This window comes from Oryctolagus cuniculus, chromosome 7 (assembly GCF_051225735.1).
Source record: "Oryctolagus cuniculus isolate XC-2025 breed Fujian yellow rabbit chromosome 7, ASM5122573v1, whole genome shotgun sequence".
Lineage (NCBI taxonomy): Eukaryota > Metazoa > Chordata > Mammalia > Lagomorpha > Leporidae > Oryctolagus > Oryctolagus cuniculus.
The window spans coordinates 4,519,219-4,535,531 of record NC_142873.1 but is presented as its reverse complement, the minus strand read 5'-3'; the positions used below and the strand labels follow the sequence as shown (position 1 = coordinate 4,535,531).

At 44.3% G+C, this 16,313-nt stretch overlaps 1 protein-coding gene across 8 annotated transcripts in view; it reads right to left on the bottom strand.

The window, feature by feature from the left end:
• The window catches only part of RABGAP1L (RAB GTPase activating protein 1 like), a 788,382-nt gene that overhangs the window by 133,372 nt on the left and 638,697 nt on the right, over positions 1-16,313 (bottom strand). For all 8 annotated transcript variants that reach the window (XM_070077152.2, XM_070077147.2, XM_089299425.1 and 5 more), the window contains one exon: positions 7,628-7,756. In XM_070077152.2, the coding sequence (XP_069933253.1) occupies positions 7,628-7,756 (129 nt within the window). The remainder of the gene's footprint in view (positions 1-7,627; positions 7,757-16,313) is intronic.

Here is a 16,313-nt window from a genome sequence, read left to right as displayed (position 1 = left end):
CCTTGGGCCAGCACCGTGGCGGAGTGGGTAAAGCCGCCACCTGCAGTGCCAGCGTCCCATGTGGGCATGTCCCAGCTGTTCCACTTGTGATCCAGCTCCCTGCTGATGTGATGGGAAAGCAGCGGAAGATGGCCCAAGTCCCTGGGCCCCCTGAGCCCGTGGCACTGGGGGACCTGGAAGACGCTCCTGGCTCCAGGCTTCAGACGGGCCCAGGTCCAGCCGTCGTGGCCATTTGGGGAGTGAATCAGCGGATGGAAGACCTCTTTCTCTGTCTCTCCCTCTCTGTAAATCGGCCTTTCAAGTAAAATAAATAAATCTTTTCAAAAAAAGTACATATCTGCCTATTGGATATTTCTCTTTACTCGAGTATGAGTTCGTGGCTCTGCACCACAAACTTGAAATACCCAAAACTTAACTCATTTTCTTCTATCCTTATCTGTTCTGTGTTTTCTTTCTTACTATGATTTATAGCAAGTTGCCTAGGTGAGAATACTGTGTTATCACCGGCTCTCTTCCTCTGCTCCAGTGTTCATGCTAAATCCCTAAGATCTGGGAATTCTATCTCTTGCATGTCTCTGGAATCCAGCCCACATCAATTACTCTAGTTACTCATCTAGATTACAGTGAAAGCCCCTGAAATCACCTGTCATCAATATCTAACCTTTTATCTTTCAAGGAACTCTCCACATCGAAGCCACAATGAATTTCCTAAAGCATAAATTTGGCAATTTCTCTCTCTCATTTGAAAGCCCCAGTGCCTACCACTGCCCTCAGGATCCAATGCAAACTGCTTACCACTGCTTGTGTGGCTCTCCACAAGCTGTCTGGCTCCTGCTCATGTCCCCTGTTCCCACTGTTTCTATTGGCCTCACTCCCTCTCCCTCTCCCTCTGTGTACCCTACCTTTAGGTCCTGGATAGCTCCATAATTTCTTTTTTTTTTTTTTTTTAAAGATTTTATTTATTTAATTGAGAGGTAGAGTTACAAACAGTGAGAGGAAGAGACAAAGGTCTTCCTTCCATGGGTTCACTCCCCAACTTGCTGCAATGGCCGGAGCTGCGTCGATCCCAAGCCAGGAGCCAGGCGCTTCTTCATGGTCTCCCACATGGATGCAGGGGTCTAAGCACTTGGACCATCTTCTACTGCTATCCCAGGCCTTAGCAGAGAGCTGGATTGGAAGAGGAGCAGCCAGGACTAGAACCAGCGCCCATATGGGATGGCGGCGCTGCAGGCGGAGGATTAACCTATTGCACCACGGCGCTGGTCCCCATAATTTCTTATCTATGGGCCTTTGCATATTCTCTGCCTGGAACATCCTTTCTCCTTAATGCTTGGTAATTATTCAGGTTTCACTCTGGTTCTTACTTTCTCTGATGGGTCTTCTTGTATAGTTTTTGGTATATTCTAGTCATTCAATAAATGATCTCACTTTTATAAATCCCGTCTTTTATGTTACTGGTAGACTTTGCTCAAATTATTTTACTAAAAAAAAAAAAAAAACAAATAAAATAAGTTATTTATATCTAAAAACACTTGATTATGAAGATACACCAACAGAATATTTGGGATGATGTGCTTATGAACTTTGCTACTAATTAAGTCTATCATAAATGTGACACTTGTAACATTATCCCAAATAAAAATCAACTTCAAAAAATAGACTTGGGGGCCAGCGTTGGGGCATAGTAGGCTAAGCTTCAGCCTGCAGCGCTGGCATCCCATATGGATGCCGGTTTGTGTCCCGGCTACTCCACTTCCCATCCAGCTCCCTGCTAATGGCCTGAGAAAGCAGCAGAAGTCGGCCCAAGTGCTTGGCTTTCTGCACCCACGTGGGAGACCCAGAAGAAGCTCCTGGCTTCGGATCGGTCCAGTTCTCGCCGTTGCAGCCATTTGGGGAATGAACCAGAGGATGGAAGACCTTTCTCTCTGTCTCTCCCTCTCTCTGTAACTCTACCTATCAAATAAATAAATAAAATCCTAATAAAAAATAGACTTGTTCTCTAGTCTTTGGAGTGCAATTCTCAGGAAATTACATGACCTCAGAACAAGGTAAATAGATAATACTCAATGAAATAGATGCTTCATTCTTTCAGTTCACTTTTCTTATTTTTATCAGAGCAATGTTACCTAAACGAATTCCATTTGTCTGAAACTTTGAATGCTGAAATTCATCATCTACATATTACCTATTTAAGTGATAAAGAAGCATAAAGTATGAATTAAATCATACAACATCTAATGCCTGAAAGTTTTTGATCAACAAGAGTGGTACTTTCATCAGTTTAGCCTAACACAAAGTGAATGATATCAAATAAAACTATACAGAAAAGCAGATAATTAGAACAAGTTATAAAGTGTGTATGCATAGGCATTTGAATGGATCGGTGGGCATTCAGCCAAGTGGTTAGGACACTGGTTAAAATGTCTGCATCCAATCACAGAGTATCTGTGTTTGCTACGCAGTTCCAGCTCCTGACTCCAGCCTCCTGCTAATGTTGATACTGGGAGGCCGTGGTAATGACTTAACTAATTGGATTCTTCATGTCTGTGTCTGGCTTCAGCCCTGACAAAGAAATTCAAGTTTCTGGTGACTCAGGGTCTCTGTAGTCAAACTCCAAATTTAAAAAGTTCTGTAATAGCAAAACTCTTAACTGTAAGGTAAAAACCGGATAGCGACACTCTATCCAAGCTGACTCCCTGGATAAGCACAGGATAGTTAAAACATGTACTTTAAGTTTCTTTTATTTAGGTATTAATTTCAACATTAAATAATCAGATGACTACTCAAAGTCAGGTCTGCTGGATCAGCATATTTTCTGGTTTTAGCCTGGTTTTAAACCACAGGAGCATGGCGCCGGTGCTGTGGCATAGCAGGTAAAGCTGCTGCCTGCAGTGCTGGCATCCCATATGGGTACCGGTTCAACTCCCGGCTGCTCCACTTCCGAGCGAGCTCTCTGCTGTGGCCTGGGAAAGCAGTGGAAGATGGCCCAAGATGTTTGGCCCCTGCACCCACGTGGAAGACCTGGAAGAAGCTCCTGGCTCCTGGCTTTGGATCGACGCTCCTGTGGCTGTTGTGGCCAATTGGGGAGTGAACCAGTGGATGGAAGACCTCTCTCTCTCTCTGCCTTTTCTCTCTGTGTAACTCTGATTTTCAAATAAATAAACAAATCATAAAAAAGAAACTATATATATTATATATATGTATATGCCACTGTAAGAAAAATCAGAACCCTGAAATTAAAAAATAATAATACACAAAAATAAACCATAGGAGAAGATATCAAAATAACATAAAATCACATGAACTAAATTAGCAGCACAGGGCCACCCACCCAACGATACGTCCCGCAGGCTTTAGAAGACTCAAACTACCTGATCTAACAGGCTTTATTCCTCAATCTCGCTGGTACTCCCAGAGAAACAGACCCCACACGGGGCTAGCAAGTTGTTGCTCATCTGTTTTGAGAGCAGTCAGTGCTCTGGAATCACACGTCACTCAGCTCCTTAAAGTTACAGGACAATGATTCACGTGTTGGGTAACTACATGTGAACACGTCTATTCAGAGGAGACAGAACTGCAGACGACACCAACTGTGGCAGATAATTAAAAATCTTTCAAATGCTCATTAAAATGTTTATTCTAGCCTTAAGCTTAAACAAGCTATAGATTAAGCAATTCTGAGTTCAATTTTTCTGTCGCCTGCACGCCCGCAGTCCACTTCTGTCTAACACACAGCGTGTCTGTAAGTCCATCACCTCCTCCATGTCCAGCTGCCGGCCCAGCCCACTGTGACATGGGCGACGGCTCACACTTCGCGCAGTCACTATTCTCTGCAACACCTCGTTTTCACAGCCCCTCCCTGGCTGCACTGGGTCCCAGTGAGGAAGGCGAAGCCGGCAGGACAGTGGAACAGGACGCAGTGTTTTATCAAAATCGCAAGCCACTGTGAAATTGGGTTAGTGGGCTGTAATCAGCTTTTTTTTTTTTTTTTAAATATTTTCTTGGGGAGAGGAGTTTAAAATAAAACAGAATGCAACGGAGTGCAAGAGAAAACAGAGTGCCTCATACATCACAGGGAAATGTCCTCAGATACGTGCGCATGTACCTCTGGCCTGAGGTCTCGGTACGAAGCGATGTCAGCGTGGAGGTCTCGGGGTGAGCCGCCAGCACAGCAGGTAAGACATGGCTCAGGACACCTGCCTCCCCCGTGGGGGTGTCCAGGTGCCTGCGAGGGACATCGCAGGAAGCTGTATGATGGTTCAAGTACTGGGGTTCCTGCCACCTACATGGAAGACCGGGAGGGAGTCCCTGACTCCTGGCTTCAGCTTGCCCCAGCCCCAGTGGTTGCAGGTGTCTGGGGAGTAAGCCCACTGCATGGAAGATCTCTCTCCATCTGTCTGTCTCTGTTTTCAAATAAATAAATACATAAACATTTTAAAAAATATAGGTCCCTATTAAAAACAATGTAACCCTTTGGGCTGGAGTCCCACGTTCTAGCCTCAGCACATTCCCTAAATACTCCACACTGCTTGTCTTCCTTCTTCTCAAACCAGTCATGTGTCTTAAGTCAAAATGGTATCCCTTGGGCACTGTTTTAAATATCTAAGGCTCTTGTGGTCTGGTGCTGTGGCTTAGTGGGCAAAGCTGACGCCGGTAGTGCCAGCATCCCATATGGGTGCTGGTTCAAGTCCCAGCTGCTTCACTACTAATCCACATAGCTCCCTGCTAATGGCCTAGGAAAAGCAGCAGAGGATGGCTCAAGTGCTTGGGCCCTGCCACCACGTAGAAAACCCAGAAGAAGCTCCTGGCTTCTGGCTTCATGCTGGCCTAGCCTTGACCATTATGGCCATCTGGGAAGTCAGCCAGCAGATGGAAGATTTCTCTCTCTCTGTGTCTCTCTCTGTAATTCTGACTTTCAGATAAATAAATCTTTTTTAAAAAATAAAGAGAAAGGCACTCTTTTTTTAAAAAAAAGATTTATTTATTTATTTGAAAGGCAGAGTTACACAGAGAGAGAAGGAGAGGCAGAGAGAGAGAGAGAGAGAGACAGAGACAGAGAGAGAGGTCTTCCATACACCGGATCACTCCCCAGATGGCCGCAATGGCCAGAGCTGAGGTGATCCCCAGCCAGGAGCCAGGAGCTTCTTCCAGGTCTCCCACGCGGGTGCAGGGGCCCAAGGACTTGGGCCATCTTCTACTGCTTTCCCAGGCCATAGCAGAGAGCTGGATAGGAAGTGGAGCAGCTGGGACTCGAACCAGTGCCCATATGGGATGCCGGCACTGCAGGCAGCAGCTTTACCCACTACACCACAAGGCACTCTTCTTAGATAACGCAAAAATCCCCTCAAAAAGCTGTTACTATTAAAATTATTGAAAATTTTAAATGATTGGAACTTCACTAAAACTTTAAAAAATGTTCATATCTATCTATTTAAGTCCAAATAAGTCACTGTGGATGCACATAACACTTCCTTTACATGAACAGTCTATTCTGATCACATTGTGACCTGTTTTGCACTATCAGTGTTTCTGTGTCCCTCAGATCCCATATTACTTGGTTGACAATTATTAGCTGCCTCCATCCTCTGAGGCAAATCAACTCGCAAATTACCTTTCTCTAAAAGTTCCATATTTTTGGATTGTTTTTCCAGGTTATTTGTTTAGTGTTTTGCCAATGATATCCAATTTCCCTTGAAAACATTGACTGTGCAACTTACCTGTATCTCTTGAGTTTTTACCCTTTTATTTTTAGCAATGATGTTTTATTCTACATATTCCTGGAGCATTTCCCTGGTTTCTGTACTCTCTGCATCTCAGAACAAATCAGCCGGCTGAAGCCTCCTTTCAAACCCACCTTCCACGAAAGTCAATCAAAGATACCATGCTTGCTGGAATACACTTTGAAAGGCCACCAAAACGTGGCTTAGGCTTAGTCATTTTGCCCAGCCAAATTAGATAGCCAGTCTTGAAGGCCCTAATGAGTGTGCATTTTTGATGAAGACATCAGAAGTCTATCTTTCTTGGTAACGGTGGAAAATGATCTCTTTGAGTACAGAGTTCAGTTGAAACACAGTATTTTTTTTCTGCTCAGTTACAGGTACACCTTTCAACATTTGTAACTTACTTAGAAGAGGACACAACTCAAGACAAAGGCATTACACCAAGACAGCGGCACAAAGGGGGTGGGGACTGTCAGAAGTCTTTGTGGACTGCTCACTGAGGCCACCACTTGACAGTAAGTGAGCGGCAACTCTGATCTTCTAGCTGTTCCATTAACAATCTGTAGAACCACCCTGGCTCTTTTCTTTCTTTCTTTTTTTTTTCACTTTCACATCCACATTCAACACATCATGGAATCTTACTGGTTCTCTTTCAAAGTACACGCAGGTTCTAAGCATTTCCGCCTCTACACCATCTCTATCTCCACTGATAGCAGCCTGTGTTCAGTCCACCACTGTCTCACAATGGGTGCACCACAAAGCCTCCCGTCTGCTCTCTCTCTTTCTCCTACCTTCTTAGGTATCACTTCCTCGCTCACAACCCTGCAAGGGCTCCCCACCTCACCCAAGGTGAAGCCTCAGCGCTTACGGGGGCCTTCCTTCTCTGCCTTTCTGTGCCGTTCTAACTTCCCCTCCTACCGCTCCGATTTCACACTTCACTCCAGCCACACCAGCCGGCCTTCTACCTGTTCCTCAAAGCCTCCAGGGTGAGCCGGTCTGAAGCCTTTGAGCTGGCTGCTGCCTGTGTCTGGAATGTTCTTCCTCCAGACATCTCCACGGCTAACCCTCTGTCCCCTGCATCTTCCTAGTGAGGTCCACCCCAGCTATGTAATAGCAATCAGAACATGTCTTCCTCCACCAATCTAACTTCCCTGACTTCCCCTAGTACTGATTACCTTCTGACTTAAGAAAGAAATTCCTCATTTACGTTGCTAACTTATGGTCTGATTCAGGTAAGGTGCACAAGCCCTGTTTATCTGTTTATTTAGGTGACAAATTTAACCTTGTATCATGGTTAGGTGAGAAGATTCTCTAGTATGTGTAAGAATTGAAATCATTACATAGGTTCTAAGTCTTCTAAAAGAGTTCTCCTTCACCACAATGCCCCAAGTTTCTAGACTGAATTTTCAATTTTGAATTAATTTTAAAAATTCATATAATTTAATTAGATATATGACATGGACCAAAGTATTCAGAAATATTTAGAGGGAATGGGTGGCAAATCAAGACTCAACAAGTTCCTTAGAGAAATCAAACTATTGTCTAAGCAGGTTTTTCCTGCTTCGTTCTAAATAATTGTAAAACAGGTGACCAAAGGTAAATACTAAATTTGCTGTCATGGTAACCACTATCACAGCAGCCCATGCCCCACCCAGAAGACAAATGTCCATCTGTGGTTACAATCTAAACCTGACAGCTTCCGCTCTGTGTTCTACTAGAAACTAAGGAGATTATACGCACACTACATTGACAAAAAAGTCTGCAAGAATGGGACAGACCAGTTCAGATACAATATTACCTTAAACACATTCAAAACCCGCAACATACGGAAAAAGAACCTCACATAGTTCGCCAACTTACTCTGCATTCAAATTCCATCTCTATAGTACATAAACCGTGTGCCTTACTTTAATATTGCAAGCTTGTTCCATCAATCTTCTCGCATTTTCCTCTGCCCTGTATCTCTTTGGAAGCTGAACTCTGAAGAACTTCAAAGCACCTTCAAAATCAGCCTGCAAGAGGTCTTCCTTTGAGGTCTGCAAAACAATCACCAAGAATCATCGTTATATTTCCGCCTGCACTCAGAACAAACATATTAGAAAAAGAATTTCCATTTTCCTAAAAATATTTCCATAGTAAGATCTAAGTTAGTTCCAGAAAGTTCTAGATGATATTAGTAACATTTCTAGCTGTTAAGACATTTTATAAGCAGAAATAAATTACCATAAAATAGAAGCAGTTTAAGAATTAATTAGCAAACTAACATGTCTAATTAATTTTACCTGAAGATTGGAATAGTACCGAGAATAGCTACAGTTCTGAGAAAAGAATGACACCAAAAAAGGAGAAAAAAAATTAAGTTCTGGGACTAATCTGTGACTTTCATTTGAGTCTTTCAAGATGGATTTTGAACTAGCAACAGATCAAGTGAAGAAAATAGGAAACTGATCTGACACCTTAAAATGCTGTGAAAAAGTGAAGAGCTAACTACTGAATTCTTATGAAAACTACTGCTTGTGAAATTTACTTCTTTAAAAATGAACCAGTAGGCCGGCGCCGCGGCTCACTAGGCTAATCCTCCACCTAGCGGCGCTGGCACACCAGGTTCTAGTCCCGGTCGGGGCGCCGGATTCTGTCCCAGTTGCCCCTCTTCCAGGCCAGCTCTCTGCTGTGGCCCGGGAAGGCAGTGGAGGATGGCCCAAGTGCTTGGGCCCTGCACCCCATGGGAGACCAGGATAAGCACCTGGCTCCTGGCTTCGGATCAGTGCGGTGCGCAGGCCGCAGTGCGCCAGCCATGGTGGCCATTGGAGGGTGAACCAACGGCAAAAGGAAGACCTTTCTCTCTGTCTCTCTCTCTCACTATCCACTCTGCCTGTCAAAAAAAAAATGCTCTCATCCTTTCAAAAAAAAAAAAAAAAAAAAAGAACCAGTAGACGGAAGAGCTCTTATTCTCTCTGTGTCTCTCCCTCTCTCTGTAATTCCGCCTTGGGTATAAATAAATAAATCTATAAAAAATAATAACCACTTGGAAATAAATATATGCACAGAAAAAAGCCTAAAAGGAAACAAAATGTTCATCTGGATAATGGGACATGTTTTTTTTTTTCTTTATAGTTTGTTATATTTTCTTCAGTAACATCTTTCTTTTAAAAGATGTATTCATTGATTTATTTGAAAAGCAGAGTTACAGAGAAGTGTATGTGTGTGGGAAGAGAGAGAGGTCTTCCATACAATGGTTCACTCCCCAACAGACCACAACGGGCGGAGCTGTGCTGATCCAAAGCCAGGAGCCAGGAGCTTCCTCTGGGTCTCCCATGCAGGTGCAGGGGCCCAAGCACTTGGGCCATCTTCTACTGCTTTTCCAGGCCAGACCAGAGAGCTGGATCTGAAGTGGAGCAGCCAGGTCTCGAACCAGCGTCCATATGGGATGCCAGCGCTTCAGGCCAGGGCATTAACCTGCTGTGCCACAGCACCGGCCCCATGGGTATAGTTTTATGAGCCATTTTTTTTAATAACTGAACTTTTTGATAATTGAATAAATAATAATGACTCCAGAACTCTATTTTCCTTTTGGCTTACTTCCGCTTACTGGTTCTGCCTAAATCTAGATACTTAATGCTGGTGCTTACTGAAGCTTGTTTATTAAAATTTTTATTGTCTTATTGCAAAGGCATTCCTGAGGGGCTCGTCAGGGAAGGCTGCTGTCTGTGAGGCTGACATCCCATAGGGGCGCTGGTCTGAGTCCCGGCTGCTCCGCTTCCGGCCCAGCTCTCTGCTGTGGCCTGGGAAGGCAGTGGAAGGTGGCTCAAGTCCTTGGACCCCTGCACCCGCGTGAGAGACCCAGATGGAGTTCCTGGTTCTTGGATTTGCCCTCACCTGTCCCCAGCCATTGCAGCCATTTGGGGAGTGAACCAGGCTATCAACTTTTTGTTGATATATTTTAGCTCAAGTTGAAGATCTGAGCCCTTAAGCGCTTCCCCCCGAAGCCCATGTGCCACCACATCACTCTCCAGTTTTCTACCTGTTCCTCTGCTCCTCCTGTTATGGAACCTACCTATTCCCTCCCTTGCCTGCCTTATCCACCGCTGTGCGCACCACAAGAACAACGTCCGGAAGGAACATCAGGAGGTGCTCGCTTAGACCTGCTGCAGAGTGAATGAATGAAATCTACTTTCATCCCCGTTTTGCCACATGTATGATTTTCTCTGCTCTTTAAACAGAAAGCTGTACAATAAAAGACTATATTAACTAACATAACAGGCAGCTTCGCAACGGTCTAGGTTGGCCCAGCTTTAGGTCTGCAAACTAATAAGCAGAACATAAAGGTAAGCTAACAATGACAATGGAAAAAAATCACAAAAAATTTCAGTACGTCTTAGATTTATTTCCCTCCTCTTTAAATACTGAGATGTGGTGGCAGCAGGCGGCTGAGAGAGTGTTTAGTTTGCTATCAGTTCACCTTAGCTGGAGAAGGCAGTTACTAGAAATAACTTCAGGCCAAAAGAGGCCCTCTTCCACTAGCCTATCAACTGCTGAACTGCTGGGAAAGCAGCCGGCCGCCGCTGGACCGGACGCACCCTAGCCTAGACTTCCTTTTCACACGTGCAGCTGGAAGGTTCTCTATCGGGTGGTGGTTTAGGAAACCCAAGACAGGCTTTTCCGGAGTTTGAAAGAGAAGAGCATTAGTCCCTCCTTCACTCCCGAAAGGTCGCTGGCGGTACCTCTTGTATTTTCAGTGCAACCGACTCTTGTTGCCTGGAAACAGAGGCTCCCACCTGGTGGGGGCAATCCCTGAATCCCTGGTCTGCAGGCAGCAGCCTGGTCCCCTGGCTTTCTCATGCTGCTCCAGGCCTGCTTTCAAGCCTAGTGTGTGAGCTCACACAGAAGCAGAACGACTGAGACCAAGAATGAGAAACCCGACATCCTCACACGCTCCGGTCAGGCAGGCGTGGCTGGACGGGCAGAGGTGCCGTGTGACGATGCTACAGTCACAGAGGCGCAGCAAGGGCCCCTCCATCAGGGTGCGGCTTACGCCAATCAGGTTGAGTTTCGGCACACAGAGGTCAGAGCACCTTGTGGCCACCCTTTGGAGATCACAGGGTGTGTCCAACTCAGTCAAGTGCAAGAAGAAAGGAGCTCTGACAACCATGGGACAGTGAGGTTCAGATGCACAAGATGTGGGAATGACACATGGCCTCGGCCTCAGGGCAGAACCTGGCACATTCAAGGTATCCAGACAAGGTTGCAAAAAATGGGAATCAACTCATTCTCATTCCAGCTCTAGCTAACACATGGTGCTACAATGGTTCTCTCAATTCTAAACGGGAATGTCTTTAATCTGAAGTGTCTGAAAACGAAGTAAGTTAAGGCATACGGGTATATTTCACAAACTCCAAAACAAATAAATATAAGGGTCGACAGTTTGGTAAGTTGTCTCTGTATTACTCAAATATGCTCAGATGCTGGTATTTCCGTGAATAAAAATAGCACCTTGTTCTCACTGACATTTTTAGTTCTATAACGCAGTCTAAGATGTAAGAATGCATACTCTTCCCATGGATTGGAACATAGCTAACGTCACGGCGAATGAAAAAAATGTCAGTCAGTAAACAGCACGTAAACAAAAGCCCTGTTTGCCAGGATTCCAGAAGGTGACCTGCAGCCCTGCTTTGATTCTCCCGGGATGTTCTCTCCAATTTCCCGTCTCTACAAGACCTCCACAGTCATTATCACCTCAAATGCCTTCCTAATGCCGTAAGCAGATTATGAGCTTATGAGGCTAACTCTCCATTTTCTGACAAACGCATCTAAGAGGTTTTCCCCTCCACAATCAAGGTACAGACACTTCTTGTCCACGGAGGTTTGAGTATCTCACTAAGAGCTTCTCAGAATGGCATTCAGCTTTTTTAAAATAATATTTTATTTTTCAATCACAATTTGTATATGCATGTGTTTGTGTATTTATATTGCAAGGTAATAGTCCCAAAACAGGAAAATACATATATTGTTTAAAGATTCATTTATGTTGGGGCAGGTAAAGCCATTACCTTTGGCACCAGCATGCCCTTTGGGTGCCAGTTCAGCTGGGTGCCTCGCTGTTCCATTTCTGATCCAGCTCCCTGCTAATGCACCTGGGAAAGCAGCAGAGGACGGCCCAAGTGCTTGGCCCCTACCTCTACATGGGAGACCCAGAGGAAGCCCATGGCTCCTGGCTTCGGACTGGCTCAGCTCCTGCTGTTGTGGCCACTTGCAGAGTGGACCAGTGGATTGAAAATCCATCTCACTTTCTCGAAGTCTGCCTTTCAGATAAATAAATACATATTTTTTAAAGATTTATTTTATTTTTACTTGAAAGTCAGAGTTACACAGAGAGAGAAGGAGAGGCAGAGAGAGAGAGAGAGAGAGAGAGAGAGAGAGAGAGGTCTTCCATCCACTAGTTCACTCCTCAATTGCTTGCAACAGCCGGAGCTGGGCTGATCTGAACCCAGGAGCTTCTTCCAGGTCTCCCATGCAGGTGCAGGGGCCCAAACACTTGGGCCATCTTCTGTTGCTTTCCCAAGCCATAGAAGAGACCTGGATTGGAAGTGGAGCAGCCAGGACTTGAACCAGTGCCCATATGGGATGCCAGCACTACAGGTGGCGGCTTTACCCACTATGCCATAGTGCGGGCCCCAAATCTTTTCTTTTTTAAAGATTTATTTATTTATTTGTAAAGCAGAGTGACACAGAGAGAGGTCTTCCATCTGCTGGTTCACTCATCAAATGCACACAGCAGCCAGGGCTGGGCCAGGCCAAAGCCAGGAGCCTGGAACTCCATTTGGCTCTCCCATATCGGTGGCAGCAATCCAGGTACTGGGGTCATCATCTGCAAAGCCTTCCACGGGCACAAGAAGGAAGTTGAACTGGAAGTGCATAGTAGCCAGGATATGGGCACCCCAAGTGGTAGCTTAACACACTGTGCCAAGACACCTGCTCCACGGAAAGTATTTTTTTAAAAAGCCTAAAGTAAGAGCCGGCTCTGTGGTATAAGTGGGCTAAGCCTCCACCTGCAGCGCCGGCTCCCTGTGGGCACTGGTTCTAGTCCTGGCTGCTCCTCCTCAATCCAGCTCTCTGCTGTGGCCTGGGAAAGCAGTGGCTTGGGCCCCTGCACTGGCCTAGGAGACCCCTAGGAAACTCCTGGCTCCTGGCTTCAGATGGGCCCAGCTCCGGCAGTTGCAGCCCTTTGGGGAGAGAACCAGAGGATAGAACAACTCTCTCTCTGTCCTTCCCTCTCTCTGTCTGTAACTCTGCCTCTCAAACAAATAAGTAGAATCTTTAAAATAAAACAAAAAGCCTACTATATAAGGTCTTGAAATCCAAATATAAACATGATTAATATTTTGTAACATTACTTGTCTATTTTCCTGATCCTTACACATACATCTTATATACATTTAACAAACTTTGAAGCATCCTATGCCTATTTTGTTAATTATAAATGCTTCACAAGTGCCAAGTATTAATAAATATATTTATTAAAATTTAAGTGGTGCTTTCTATGAAAATAAAAGCATGACTTTAATCAAGGCTACAGAAACAGTTCTCACAAGTACTAATTATTATGGAGATAACTTAATTAATGGTTATAATTTAGCTTAGGATTGTGTGAATACTAATCCTGTACCTAGACAATGAAGAGAAGCTTAACACACGACCTTGTAATAGTAAGACTCAAGCTTTAAAAATGTACCCGAAGGAAGAAGGTGCTTGGCCTCAGCAGTTAAAACGCTGGTCTCCCATGTCAGAGAACCAGGGTTCAATTCCCTGCTCTGGCTCGTGGCTCCTGTTTCATCTAATGCATACCCCAGGAGGCAGCAGATGATTCCCAGCTCAGTGCAGGCATGTGAGGGAGTGTACCAGTCGGTACCCCTCTCCCACTCACTCCCTTTCTCCCTCTCTCTCTCTCTCTTTCTGTGTGCATCTGTTTTTCTTCTTCTCAAATTAAAAATAAAAATAAAATACACCCCTAAAAGGCAGACTAACTCTTCAAGAACCAAACCAAATACTCACAGAGGTTATGCTGGCTTCTGGGTTATTATTATATACCTGTGCTCACTGCACAGGCTCCCGTCACACCCAGGGAACTGATTTAAATGGGGGAACTCTTAGTGTTTTTGTTTTTGTTTTTAACATTGCCTTTAGAACAAAAGCAATGGAAGATAAAAGTAATGAAAATGCAGCTACTTTCCACACATTATTTAAGTGCTGGTATCCAAAAGGTAACAGAGATAAGAATTATGGACATCTGAATAAGCAAAGATATCTTTTCTTCCCCTATTCAAATAAAGGAAAGAATTCTGCCAGTTTTTAAATAATAAATAAAGGACAACTTTTGAAAATCAGTGGCTCTATTTACATCTACCTTTGGCTCCCAAACATTGTGACAAATCATTTTATTAAAACAAATTTTTAAGAGATCATTTATTTTATTTTTTGCAAGCTATCACAAATTTCTTCTGTAAGCAAAAATGCAAATTGGTTTTATATCCCACAACTCAATTTATCAAACTTTTTCAGAATAATTTTCATTTAATTATATATACACACCAGGACATAAAAGTTTTTCGCAAACAGTCTCAAGGCTTACAATTATCAAGAAAATGACTCAAGTAAAGACGGGGGGGGGGGGAATATTACACAATAGCATGGATGGCAATTTCTATTTCTGATCTCAGAAAGTTAAAAAAAAAAAGGTCACCATATAATTAAGTACAAAAACCTGCACCGCATGACAACTGCTGGTAGATTTACTTGATCAGAAATGAAGACAAAAAATACAATAGAGCCCTGTGATAACGGTGAGGAGCACTCCCCCGTGTGCACTCACGTGCTGCCAACATGTCTGGAGTATCAGCTTGCAGCAATACAGGAGGCCTTGGTTACTGCGTCACAGGGAACACTGTCTAATGAAATGCACCCACAATTCAGTTTCACTTACAAATTGCAAAGTAAAATTATTTCTTCAGAAAAATCTCTGTTTGGCATCTTCTGGCCCTGCTCCATTGAGCAACATGGGCATTTTAATTTGCTCCCATTAAACACTTCATTCACTCCATTTGTCTGTTTCATTCTTCATCAGCAAGCAACAGATGCCACTCTACCCATGAAACTGGTCTGTGGTCATATTATATCAAGAGATTCCCTGGATTAAGTGTTTAACGGTAGGTTTCACTCATTTTTTAAATTTATTTTTATTGATGAGAGAGTGAGCGAGAGAGAGAGCGAGAGAGAGAGCGCTCCCATCTGCTGGTTCACTCCCCAAATACCCCTAAGGGCTGGGAATGGGCTGAACCACAGCTAGGATCCAGGAACTCAATCCAGGATTCTCACAGGGGTGGCAGGAACCCAGTTACCTGATCATCACTTCTCATTTCCCAAGTCTGTATTGACAGGAAGCTGGAGTCAGGAGCTGGAGCCAGGCATCAGACCCAGGAACTCTGATGTGAGATCCAGGCATTCTACCCAGCCAAATGCCCAACCTGACAAATCCTTTCAAATGATGATGTGAAACATGTGAACCAAGTACATCTCTAACGGTCTTCCTTCATTTCAGCAGAACTGCTGTGTGTAAAAAGATTACCTGCACACTTAAAGACATGTAAACAAGTCCTACTTGTATTTCCTTTGGATAGGCAGGAAGGAAGATCGGGGAAAAGGGAAGTAGGCTGTTAATGTCAGCATGCATTGCACTCAGCCCAGTAAAATGAAGTCAGCAAACTGGGTTGGCATCCCAAGAGATGTCCACGTAAATTCACAAGAATTCACAAGAATTCATAAAGGTTTGACTTCAAACATATCCCATATTAAAAAAGTCAAAAACATTTTTAAAGACATCTTTATTTCTTTTTTTGAAAGGTAGGGCTACAGAGAAAGGGAGACAGATCACTGGTTCACTCCCTAAATGGCCACAACAGCTGGGGCTGGGCCAGGCTGAAGCCAGGACCCGAGAATGCTACCTGGGTCTCCCACATGGGTAGCTGGGCCCCGGGGACTTGGGCCATCTTCTGCTACCTTCACAGGCACATTAGAAGGGAGCTGGATTGGAAGTAGAACAGCTAGAACTCAACTGGCACTCGGATATGGGTTGCTGGTGTTGCAAGTAGTAGCTGAACCTGCTGTGCCACAATCCTGGTCCCTCCAAAGAATAAAAATTTATACAGTGGAAATTATGGAGTAGATTTAGGACTTATTTTGACATAAAAACTGATTTTCAGATTTTGAGGGGCATCAGAAATATACGTACAATTTCTCAATTTTGAGTCTTAACTTCTTTTAGAGGTTGTAATCTCTTCAATAACCAATCTCTGCAGCTCCTAGCAATAGTGATAGCCATGGGAGACATACTCTCTCCCCTCTTCTTTCAACACTGCTAAAATTAATGTTTTAAGAAAGACCACATGGGGGCCAATGCTATGGTGTAACAGGTGAAGCCGCCACCTGCAGAGCTGGCATCCTATATGGGCGCCAGTTAGAGTCCTGGCTCCACTTCTGATCCAGCTCTCTGCTATGGCCTGGGAAAGCAGTGGAAGATGGCCCAAGTGCTTAGGCTCCTGC